The sequence below is a fragment of the Ptychodera flava genome, chromosome 9 (genome assembly GCF_041260155.1).
Source record: "Ptychodera flava strain L36383 chromosome 9, AS_Pfla_20210202, whole genome shotgun sequence".
NCBI lineage: Eukaryota > Metazoa > Hemichordata > Enteropneusta > Ptychoderidae > Ptychodera > Ptychodera flava.
The window spans coordinates 11,160,002-11,173,364 of NC_091936.1; the positions used below are offsets into that span (position 1 = coordinate 11,160,002).

Consider the following 13,363-nt stretch of genomic DNA (forward strand, 5'->3'; position numbering starts at 1 on the left):
CTTTGGGTGACTATGCCACACTCAAACTTTGAAAACCAATTAACTAGAATGTAGACTTCACGTATGTCACTGCGTGTTTTTCCCGGCGTCATCCTTTCGTCTCAGATATCAAGGATGCCGGCAGTTATCCCGGGACAACTTCTATCACGTGCACTGTATCGTTGGGGATGTGAACACGTGCAATTTGATGCAAAGGGCCGTCATATCTTTGCACCAACGGCCGGAGCAAATCAAGTCAAGCAAAACAGCATCTCTGTATACAAGGCATTTCCACCTCTTGCCTTCGAGTTCCCATGGTGATGCGTGCCCATTTTGAGGTAACTCGCCAGTGTTGGCCGGCTCAATAGTTACATGTGCTTCTTCAATTTCCTGGATGGCGATTCTCCCCCTCCCCCACCTGTGACCTGCCAATTCTGGGTTTTAAAACGACGTTTATGTCGCACTCCTTGCTTGCCCCTTTCTATAATCGACAAACACAAGTACAGAAGTTTGCCATAAACTCGCAAGAAATTGACACTTTCTTGATTTTTGCGAGAAGTGAGCGAGAATTAATTTTTTATCTCACTTGATCTACAAGAATAGTGTATTCTCGCAATCTTTCGGAGAGAAATTACTTATTTCCCTTTATATCTGCGAGACATGAATTTCCCGCCATCAATTGAGTAGAAATTGGTTTCCTCTCTATAAACTTTCAGTTGACTGTTAGAATACAATTTCTTGCAGATTCTTGACAGACAACTAATTTCTAATTTTTGCTTGACTTGGAGAAAACGCTATTCTCGTGTACTTAGTGCGAGAGCAACTAATTCTCGCAAATTTGTCGCAGAAAGCGAGAAAGCACCAGTTTCTCGCTATCTTCTTGCAAAATGTTTTCAGATGCAGATTCAGTCTCAGATCACACATTGGAATACAAAATACCGACAACTTTGGCGAAAGCAAACATTTAAAAGAGCAAAAATTGAACAGCGCTGACGACTTGAGCTTCTTAAAATGGTCACGGTGAAATATTAAAGACAAGGGGCTGCAGAGAGAAATAATAAAACCTCGCAAAATATCATCAATACGACACATGTGAAGTGAAAGAATAGTTTCCACACTAATATTACTGACCTCGCCCTCCGGTATATCGACAGTTGACTGTTTCAGTGTACTTTTGACATCAACGGTGGTGGACATCATTCCAACTTGGCGGTCAGCTTGGATCGACGTCACTTCCGCCTTGATGGCTGTTCGTTAAAGAAAATATTGCCCCATGTGTGAGCATAGTTCGGCAAAATGATGCAATGATTTGGTGATTATGTATATAATATTTCATCAGATACAGATTGTATAGATGTTTTGCATGTGCTGAGAGATTGAGTCTTGTCAAATCATAAGCTTACTATATACATGAAATTAAGCTTCAGGGCATCAGTGCATCTTCCGTTTGTTTGAATTTTCTACACACTGACGCCTGTTTAATAATTTCAGATGTCAAAGACAATATTTAGGGTGACTTTGCGCAGATGTTGGTCATTTTTAACACTTGGAATTTAAATCAACTTCCATTGGTAAATAACATGACAAATCAATGGAGATAAATTGATTTGACCCTTGATCTTGAACTTTACCAGTGGGCGCGACAAGTTCACTTGCCTTCGAATCGACGGATGTTAAATGACATTAACGCATGGGCATCTATGTTTCTATGACATTTTGATATCAATGTCCGCCTATTCGTGCCAAGGAAAATGTAGATGAACACGTGCGCTAACATGCAATCATAGTTTCTAATGGACGTATATGCCCATAACCTCTTTTCCGAATTAACATAGAGTGAGTAATTTGCATAATGATATGCAGCTCCTCAACAAATATGGCCGCTTTGAAGTTTACACGCCAAGGGCTTTGCATTGTTTCTACCTATACCTTTATACTTGACCCGTTTATTGAGACACACATTATTGCAAGCAGAATGGAATAAAAAACATATTTGATGAAACCGCAGTGTCACACAGCGGCTGTTTGGAATTCTTTAAAAACATAACCCGAACAGCGGCACATTGATATTGACATTCAGGAATTCTTATGTCACAAGTTCAGCACGTTCATGAAGTCAGGCCGCATACATCTTGGTTTGTGAAAGCCAAAGGGCATATGACTGATGGGGTACACTTGCACACAAACTATTTTTCAGATTTGCTGTTCAGTTTACAGAGCGTCAAAGATAAGTCAGGAACATTTATCCGCTCGGTAATGAAGAGAGCCCCAGGGCTGGAATGTCTGTGAAGCTAGACGGGCCTCGCCTTCAATCAACATGTTACATGTAAAACTTTGCATAATCGTGCCTTCAGGGTACAGCAAACTCTCTTGTAGACTCACCATATTCGTATCTGTTGTTGACGTAGGAGTTTTTGGATGCCTTTGTCTTCTTCTTACAGTCACTGCACGATCCACCTGCAATTACATTATCACAATTTATCAAAACCTTGTTAAATATGAAGACCACGTTTGAATGCAACAGCGTGCTACATATTGGGCCAACTTGGAAAAGGGTTTTTGCATTAAAACAGCCTATACATCTTAACCGACGGGAAAACATACGTAAATAGACGCAGATAGTATTTTATGGTCAAATGTACAGTGATCTATATCTCTAGGTCACCAATGTTAATCCCTGACAACATTACGGGAGTCGGAAACTGTTCCTTTGCACTTATAGACCAGTTTTTTCTAATGCTCCGGTCAGCTTTTGTTCTGGATGATGGTAAAATACGGTATAATAATGAAAATATGACGTCATCATGACTAGTTTGTTAAACAATATAAGCAATCAAAAACGGAAGATCATGAAAATCTCCAATAGGGTTCACAAGTTGCTTACAAGGACCACTGGTTCAGGCATAAAAAAACAATACGGTCAGTCAAGTTATTTGGAGTCTGATGTTATGTATGTCTTCTGGCGGTAAATTAAGTATTTCAATAGTAGAGCGTGTCTTGTAATAACATTGTGAAAATAACTAATAATGCTATGTCGTTCTCCGCCTTGAGACAACATCCTGTTGTACAGACCCAGAAGCTTCTCGAATATCTCATATATATATATATATATATATATATATATATATATATATATATATATATATATATATATATATATATATATATATAAAAGATTTAGTTAGTTTCAAAGAGTTAAATTGCACATCACGTCCTCAGCTTTGACCGTTACAGGTGCGCAAACCTTTCGGCTTACAAGTAAAGCGCATAAATTAATCATATTTATAAAATGTTGATTAGAAACTGAGTTTGATTCAACATGCCCTGCCAAACTCTATTACTGACTTAGTATGGAAACACTTTCTGGTAGAAATATTGTTTGTGTTAGGTCCAGGGGGCCCGATTCCTGTGACGAATGTTACCAGTACAAGGTAACGTACGCGTAAACCATGCGAGTTGATGAAAAAGCACAGGCAAACGTGGCCACCGAATTTCCGTACGTTTCATAGCTTGAAGATGTTATGCCAGCGTGTTTTCTCAGGGTTTGCCGAGATTTAAAATGCATTATATTGTAAAATGTTGAGCGCTGGATTACATTCGTGCCTTTCATTTTATTGAATAAACGCTTGACTAGCCAAACATAGGTCTGTAAACTTACAGCTGCGTGAGACATTTTTTCGCTTCCTCTATCGTTGAAAGAAAAAAAAAAACTTTGACAGGGCCAGCGGTTTCAAAAGATACCGACCGACGACTTACAGAAAATATCGGTGGAAATTTTGGCTTCTATGAGGCCACTGGGATTAATTCTCCATTTTTCGGGATGATCTTTCAAGGGCTGTTTAGAACCAACGCAAGGCAAGCGTTCACAAAGTTGGCTGTCTTCCTCCTTACCAGTATGAATGGAACACTTAATGTCGGAACAGAGACTTAACACCAGGATTTACGACATTACATGCTCAACGCAAATTCAACCATCAACCTTATTGAATAGGAATGAAATTCCAACACCCTAATTAATTACGGCCCTGGCACGGGATCAAGGCATCTCCGCGATCGTTTGAAGGCAACAAGGAGCGGAAGGTGGCAATACCGGGCCATTTGTCAAATCTGAAGCATGCGCAGGGAAGGTCGCGTGAAGCATCCGGCCAAGCCTGAGAATTTTCTTCCCTCGCATGTTTGTCTTTTAGCCCCCATAAGTTCTTTCCGTGGTTTACAAGTTCCGACAGTGTACAAAACCCGCGCTTGGTGGTAACCTGCGTCGCCCTTGACGCATACCTTTGAGTAAACCAGAAAGTTTCGGAGCATGGAGAAGTTGCAAGTTTAATGGTGCAAGGTTTTATTAAAGAACTTGAACTTTGTCGTGTTCCAAAGGGCAGTATCAGGAACACGTTGGAAACTTTTACAATACAATACAATACAATACAATACAATATCAAGTTCATTTATGAACCTAGTGGTATTGTCAAATTCACCAGTAATTCCCTTTTTAATTGCTTTTCGAGGCTATACATGAAAGTTTTTGTCAAAGACTGCCGATTTTAATGCTTTTGCCTGGAGTTTAAAAGAAATGCTAAACAAAAGAATTTTAGTGTAGTTTTTGTTTCGACCTGGTTATTTGAATTTCTTCTTTTTCATTTCTTTTTTTAATAAAACCATCACGTAAGTGCGAATGGAGATATGGTTTTGAACAGTGTCGTATCTGTGTTGCAGTTCAAAATAAATAAATAAATTTATTAATTAATTAACATAAACAAACAAATAAATAAATTATGAAGTACTGTAAATTGATTAATTTCGCTTGAAACTTACCCAGGAAAATGCAAATGAAATACATATTTTCCCACTGTACAATATTCGATAATAATTATAATACATAGTCGAAAAAGAGTCACAATTTGATGCTTGGTGAGAAAATACCCCGAGGGTGTGATAAATCACACATTTCATAAATCTGACAGCGTACGGGAGGAAGTGATGATCTTCGATATATGGAGTGACAAATTCGACAGCAAAGCAGATTTTGATGAACATACGCACGACTACTTAATTGAAGTTTCAATCTCAGTGACAGCAACAATTTATCACCGACGGGATGAAATAAATTTATGTTGGCTCGACCCAGCGATAGCGCCATTTTAACAACGATGTATGGTTACAATATATGGTACAGTATCACCTTACAAAGTATTGAATAACATTATTAAACGCCAAACTTATCCGGAGAACATTTATAAAACGTTTATATTTTTACAGCGGCAATTACTCAATCTTTGGAGAGGATAACTGATACACACCGGTCGGTACAGAGAATTTTTTTTTTTGCCGGAGCGTGGTTCTCGAATTCCAACGCTGCCTAAGAAGATTCGCAAAGATGAATGTGTTCAGGGTCTTATTTCAACGATCTGTAATACAAACTGTAAGATAATGCCTGATTTAAGAAGTCCGCCCTGCATGCCTACAAGGGATGCAACATATAACATGATTGAAACAATTTCAGAATAAATGCATGATGTGAAACAGGTACTATTCTAGGTTTGTTGAAACTATCGGTAACACGGAAAAGTTTTAAGTGACTACTTCCCTTCTAAAACCATGTGGTTGATATAATGAAATAATCTATTGAAAATGTAGAAGCGTAGATATCTTTCACCTGTCATCGCCATGGAATTATTGACTCTAATCTTGCTCTGTTAGATCATATACGCAAATATATATATATATATATATATATATATATATATATATATATATATATATATATATACGTATGTATGTATGTATGTATGTATGTATGTATGTATGTATGTATGTATGTATGTATGTATGTATGTATGTATGTATGTATGTATGTATGTATGTATGTATATGTATGTATGTATGTATGTATATAAACCTGCTTTCTTTTTGGTGTTTAAGTTTTGTTCATCTGTCAGCTTGTAACAATTATATTTGCATGTTCTTTTGCCTTTCACATTGGCAGCGTATCTTGCCCGTCTTTCTTCACTCAACAGATTATTAAGTTTTCTTCTCACCATAGAAACTGTGCCTCCCACCCTCGACTTCCACTGTGTGAATCTGTACGTATGTAGAAATTAGCCACTTTCTTTGGGTGATATCCGGGTCTCTATTTTTCATCGCCCGCCGTGAACAATACTTCCTGGGCATGTGAACATGGAGACTGAAGGTCGAGCAGCAAGTCTCCAGGTTACATGCGATGTAAGGGCTGGCCTTCAGTGTCTCCGCCACGGTGCGCACAACGGGTAATCCAGGAAACACAGCGGTCTGCGATCGTCCGGCTGCGCAGAAACACAGGAGGGCAATCCATCCTGGTCCTATGCGGCTAAAAATAGTAAAAAAGGGCTCTCCAAGAGTGAAGCTATGAGAAGGATGGAAAAAACTCCCATGTCTAATGGATGAATTGTCTGAAGTATTGAACTGCGATGGTAAAATGGCTGAGTTCAAATGTCTTGTCGTCTAGCCATTCACATAACATGGAGAAATGCTGTAAGGCCATTGCTGTAAAATGTCTGTCAGACAACCTATACAGCCGTGTCAATTGTCTGTAATATGTGCTTTCATTTGTTTGTCTTCTTCTCTTCTTTTACTCAAGTGTTGACGTTTTTTTCACTTAAATTAATTCCCCGGAAAACTGTCAAAATATTTCTTCTCTGAAAACACTTGGCTGTGAAAGTTGAGCAAGGTCCTGCTGGTATCCACTTCTTATGCAAACGCTCGTCTAAGAATATTATTAGTGTTTACATGTAAACGTTTTTGGATATTCCTTCTCTGGTGAAAATCAGTTTGAGCTTACTTTAACTTTACATTGCCGGATTTGAAACACGTGTCAGGGACACGGCTGTGCGCATGTCAGAAATCTCATTTGTGGTAGGGACAGGATGGGGATACGTTTTTTTAGCAATACCTTGCATGGCTTTCTAAGAAGTTGATAATGCCATTCAACTTACCGAAACATGTCTAGTTTTTGTGGCCAGGAAATGCTAACCCATCGTTCCACATGACATGGCAAAGGATATTACAGTATATCAGTAAGGCTGTGTTCACAAGCACACCGGCGGGGGGGGGGGAGAGTCATAAAAATTTTCGCTGGTTTTTCGGTACCCCTAACAACCCAAAAATAATCTCAAGTAACCCTTCCAATTCATAATAATTTTGAAGTCCCTTGTGAGAATAAGAAAGGTAAATTATATCTTCAGTCCATCGAGGCGATGATAGACCAACAGAAGGAACGTTTGAAACAAGATGAGTTCCCCTCCCCTGTCGATAAACATGTACATGACCGTTTGCGATACCAATATCGTGCATACTATTTGAATGCAGGACTCTCTAAATAGTGGGTAAACACGGCAAAGAGAGATGAATAGGCGGCCCAGCAGGGTACGAGAGAGGGTGGTAGGGTGGGGTATTTGAAGCTATTTTATGCATTTCTTTGCTTTGCGAACGATAGTGATAATGGCCACAGAGATACATGCTATGATGATAAACTGAACACCAGACTTTCAAAAAGGGCCAAAGGAATAGAAAAAGATAGTGACTACGAATAAAACACAGCAGTTACTTCCCACTGACTGTAGTGCAGGTACTTGTCGAACCTGAAAACACCGGCTATATTCTAGACGAGATACGTGTATTAATTTACGGTAGTTGAAATAGCTGTGAAAAATAGCTGGAAAAATTTTATGAATAACCGGTTAATTTAACAATTTAAATATGAAAATCCTGGAATGTCATATAAAAAACGTATATTCACTGGCTTTTTTTTGCAATTTGGTACAATAGTAAAATGTCCGAGTCTGTTTAGCTTTTGGCCTGTTTCACAAATAATCATCTCTTTCTTGAGACCGTACCAGAGGATTATTTTGGGTGACTTAGGCCTGAGGAGAAGCATATGTACTGTTCAACTAATATCTCATAGCCAGTCAATATGTGCATATTGTTCCATTCAAGTCACTCTGTCATTCAGTGTGGATGTATAGAAAAGGTCCCGCATGGTCTGTTACAATAAACACGTATTCTAACCAGACCTAACGACTGAACACAGACCTTCGCTTTCATGCATTTGACGGAAAATACTGCAAATTACTGCGTGTAAACTGTAAACATGAATATCCTAACACTTGAAAAGCGGGTCACTGTAATCTCGATCACTATGTTTGCACTGCTCTTAAAAACAACAACGTTCTCTTCAAGAGGCTGAAGCAGTTTCATGTGATTTCTGCTTACCTTTATGAGTGTGAGAAGGTATATGTTTGAATAGGCGGGTACAATAAATGCACAACTGCGAATATTTTTGTTAAACTTTACTTTCGTGTGACTTTTTGTTCAATATTGCTCCATTGCGATACTTAAAATCAGCAGCGTTATTTTTTCAAGTTCCTTTTTAAGTCCCACAGAATTTTCAAGTCCCCATCTACCTTCCATTATTACAAATCCCCCTCTAACCTCCCCTTAAAAAGGTGTCTGTGAAACGCAGCCTACATAATTTACCACTATGGCGTCATCGACCAATCGTCTCGTTTAGGGTTTAATCTATACAAACTGGACTTAGCGCTTCCCTGTCGACCAACACTTTTACCTTGAACAGCACGCAAGGAATTCCGAGAGCGACGCATATCTGACTGCAATGAGATCACGGTAAGGGGCGACTTAACCCCTCACCGACTAGTTACCCTCCCGAGGTCGTTGACGTGTAGCTGGTGACAGATTGATGTCGTCAGCGAAGATTTCAATTTCCAGTAATCATTTCGCGGGGCTCGCATGAAGCATTGCACTCTTCCGACCGACTCAGTCGTGACGACAGACGCTCTGCTGGTCATCCGTTTTACAGCCGTTACCTTGGTGACACCTCACTCCTTCGCATCTCAGACGGCAACTCAGAACGCTCGCGGGTGGCCGTTATTATTCAAACATCTACAAATAGAGTGGATTCAGACGAATTGTCGTGATTCGCGCGGCCTTGGCCAAGATTCGCAACACTGAGAATGCCAAGGGGTTAGACTTCATGAAGTAACCTAATCTGGAAGGTCGGCTGTTATGGAAGTGTGGACAGATGAACGGGGAAGATGAATTTCACTGAGCAAGTGTCGTCTGCGACAGCAGTTATGTAAATCATGACATGCGCGTGAAGGTGTAGATGACTTAATCAACCTTTTCCATTCTGTCAAAGCAACAAACAATCGGGTTCAAGCTACATTGTGAAAAATCGAGCACGTGGAAAAAACGGAGATAGTTTCTAAACATAGCGAGCTCACACCTTTTGATTTGATCAGAAACCTTAATCAAGTTCAGTCTTATCATTCCCCATCAAAGTTAAATCTCGAAACAATTTTATGGTCTCTTGCTTCTCAGTAATGACAGCCGTGAGTCCAAAACGTGCTAAGTTTACGTATTTTAAAGAAAAGGAAAAGGTTGCATATCTCAAGTCGAATCAGAACAACTTTCTGCTCATCAAATATACACTACTGTGACGCAATTCCAAAACCAATGGTGAAATAAAATCACCACATATGCCACGATTCACAGTTACATTTTCCTCTTAAATAGTTAAGTGTAGTTTAAACATAAAAACTAGAACAGAAGAGCCTTGAATTCACCTAAACGAAGGGTGCGCAAAATCTCAAGCAATTCGGTTCAGACCTAAAACAAATTGGCACACTTTTATTACTTTCGGTGTATTATAAGTTACAAGTTTTGTGGCTATTGGAAACTTTGATAAGTTTGCCATCGGCTCAAACTTGATACAGATCCATTACAATGCTTAATAAACTTGAGCCGTAATTGAGTTTCTTGATTTCAGGTAGAATGCGTCTCAGGACGGGTTCATAGTACTTTTTGGCCTACCACTTGTGAGGGCCCTCATTTTGAACCTTTCAAAATGAAAAAGTTTTCACTGGCTTATTTCTGTGAAATTTTATTTTCCTTCAGAGAGTAAACTCCTGGATGGTTACCATTTTGAATTTTTAGTTTCAGTAAATGTTGGGCGTTTTGTTTCCCTGGTACCAATTTTGCACGGTGACCCCTAATTTTTTTCTTGATTTCGAAAGGGGGAGGTTTAAAGTTTCCTTACGGAAAGCTTGAGCAAAAGTTTAAGGCTATCATTGTGGAGGCGCGTACATCGTTGAAAGTGTGATGCTAATCTATCGTAATATAAGGTGTAGATGTATGGTTTACGTGCTTACTGTTCTCGTACTGCGTTTAACGACACATTGAAATTTACACCTACAAGAAGAGAACATCGTCTGAAATCTGTATCCTGTCCGCTGCTATTTCAGAAAAGAAATTAATCAGATCATTGCTGGCGGCCGCGACAGAAGAACACGATAACCCGTCCGGAAAAATCAGAGTGAATCAATCATTAGTTTTTGCTGTCATCAAGTGAATAAACGTCTAACTAAAGAAATATGAGGTGATACCCTTTCCCTGTGTTCCTGTCACTGTTGATGTACCACGTAGCTATTCAAAGAGCGTGGGTAAAATACGTAATTTCATTTTACGATGCTGCAGAATTTATTTGTTTAAATGATAGTACGCATGCACAACAAGAAGTAAAATTCTCAACTCCCTTTGCATATTTAGTATCTCTTTGGCCATCTTGGGCTTCACTTGTGTAAATCGTCTATACCTGACATTAAGTCACGTGACTGAAATATGTAAATTTTCAGCGGGGAACGGGCTAATGTACGGGGCTTTTTCAAAGTGGTCAATCCATCTCATTTACATGCCATTCTGTTTCTTACTGTTGACGGAGAAGCAAATGTCGTGTGGAAAGTATTCACCCCACTCAGCGCGTAAATACAGATCATTCAACCGTCGCCCACAACGAGATCACATTCTATCTACTTTTAAAATACATACCAAGTGTCGCGGAAGTGAAGCGTCTTTTGATCAAATGCGCGGAGTGAATGAACTGGATCGATCTCATCCGAAGAAACGTATATGTACAAAGATACGCTCGTCTTGAATTAAAGCCAATAGTTCGTCATTCTTGCCCACAATAGTCTTGTGTTACCGCTTTGTGGTGTCTTTGAAGACTCTGCTACTTTTGAAGCAATTGAAACCGAACACAGCTGGCCACCGGAGGTCAGAGGTCAACCAAGTGCGTGCCCGACGGTTTTCGACACGTGCTGTCTTTTGATCACACGCAGGTTTCCGTCGACCTAATCTCACCCCACGGATGAAATTTTATCGCGATTCGACGTGCCAGGAATGAGAGAAATATTTAAAAACTGAGTCAGGGTTAGAAGTCCTGTTATTATGTAATATCACCTTACTATGGGAGATACCGTCAAACGCAATGTAACCCGAACACCGCGTCAAAACAGAAATGTGAATTGAGAGCTTTGATCATTGTTTCACTAAAAAGCAGTTTATATGTAGAGACTGGACGATGGTGGTTGTAACAAGACCAGCCTTGTTCAGAAGAAATTGCCGAGAGCCATGCGCCGGTACAAACAAAGGGAACAGAGAAAAAACACAGACAGCAGAAGGACTGCATTGCGTGTTCACCGAACTTTCCGCCACAGAGATTCCCGTGGTCCATTTACAGGCGCTGTCGAATTCTGCCACAAGAGCGTGAACAGCCGCTGAGCAGACAACTCCTCATTCATCGTCCTCTCGCGATTCTAAGCATCCAAGATTTTTTTTGTCATATTGGGAAGCGCAGTGAATGACATCAAACCCCGTTCGCGCCGCTGTCAGAAAGCTATAAAAGGGGACATTGGCTTTCTTGGCCAAATGTAAGCCGAGTCTGACATTCAAGAGTTAAGTAAATCGTCCTCCAAACGAACCATTTTATGACTTTCATGTAAGCAAACTTAGTTTCATGGTATTAAAAGAAGTTTACTACAGTGTGTCGCTCATTCAATGAGCCTTTGAAGTGGATAGGACAGTAATGTTCCGACGTAATGATCACGGAATGGAATATGTAATGAATGTGACATTTGAAGTAAGACTTCTTTGAACAGGGAAAACGTCCCTGTTAATATATCAGGGGATTCATTCAATTAAGTTTCTATGTCATATGGATGTCGATGCCTTTGTGGCTCAAACACCGATAACGTCGACGACGAAAACAACCAAAACATGAGGAAAACATGCCACAATTTCTCTACACATTGTCAGCTGTGTTAAAAGGGCGGGGTCGTCGGTTGCGCATGTCCCAGGTTTTTTTCCTGTTTACAAACAGTTATTTTATCCAAGCGCCGTTATGATCAGATGTTTCTCAGAGTAACTGTCGCGGCAAAGGTTGAAGTCAGCGAAATCGAAATTATCCTGGGTATGACTATCGATGAAATCGGTTGACTATAAAGCTGTTACACGTGTTTGTGTTCGTAAACAGGGACATAATGCATGTCTTAGTCTAAATGCTCTGTCACGCTTGCCCTGTCCGTTATTTTCACCCACAGTGAAGCTGATATTATTCAGCTTGGTCAAACAGTTATGTAACTCATTAGCATTTCGCACCTACTGGAAAACGCCTCTGAGAAACATTTTACTTGATATCTACTTTTGTGATGCCAAATGTTGCTGGCCAACAAACGATGGCTTTGGACTCGATTTTTGGCACATGCTCGACTGACGACCCACGCCCTTTAATGATGTATACAGTGTATAAACCTACTAGTGTATACGACTGTTTCCGATGGCCACTTAGCTTGTCGTCAGGGGTTTTGCTCCGTACGTGCAGCAAAATCAAGCCGATCTCTACTCCTACCGACAGAAGTCGCGAAGATCATCATCCTCTGCATTGAAAGTGTTCAAAGTATCGCATCTTTGCGGCAGTTTATAATACATTGTAAATCCCCTAGTGCTTCTAAATTTAAGTGTTGACAACAATCCCGATCATGATTACTTAATGTATTGATACTTTTGAATGGGTGTAATTCACATTTCAATGTGTATATCAATTACACTTGTTACATACAGGAAGATTTCGCTCTCTAAATCAAGATATTTACATTGTTCACACACTGTCACATAGCGGTAAGGTATCCTGAATCCGACTGCATTCTGTTCAATTCCATAAAATCTTTCCAAGGTACACATTAATGTTCAGGGCAAATCCCATCGCCCGTGGGACTTCATCGTGTTGTAATATTTATCATAGTAAATGCTAATATTTTAGTTTTCATTTTCATTTCAAGTCAAAAGTAATTTGGAAGGGCCATTTTGTTTAGTCTCGAGTGTTCTATCGAAAGCAGTTGTGACAGACAACATATGTCTGTCTATTGCAAGTAACCTATAATAGCACGGTTTAGAGATGTCTCCACAATTAGCCACGGAGATTTTGAGTTGGTTTCACTTGATTTGATGTTGAATTCATGGCTGCCCCAACAAATACAATCCTTAGCAGCAACGAAAATATGCG

At 39.7% G+C, this 13,363-nt stretch overlaps 1 protein-coding gene across 4 annotated transcripts in view; it reads right to left on the bottom strand.

The window, feature by feature from the left end:
* The window catches only part of LOC139139981 (secreted frizzled-related protein 3-like), a 43,139-nt gene that overhangs the window by 10,541 nt on the left and 19,235 nt on the right, over positions 1-13,363 (bottom strand). For all 4 annotated transcript variants that reach the window (XM_070708962.1, XM_070708963.1, XM_070708964.1 and 1 more), the window contains 2 exons: positions 2,362-2,436; positions 1,111-1,226 (listed from right to left, as the gene is read on the bottom strand). In XM_070708962.1, the coding sequence (XP_070565063.1) occupies positions 1,111-1,226; positions 2,362-2,436 (191 nt within the window). The remainder of the gene's footprint in view (positions 1-1,110; positions 1,227-2,361; positions 2,437-13,363) is intronic.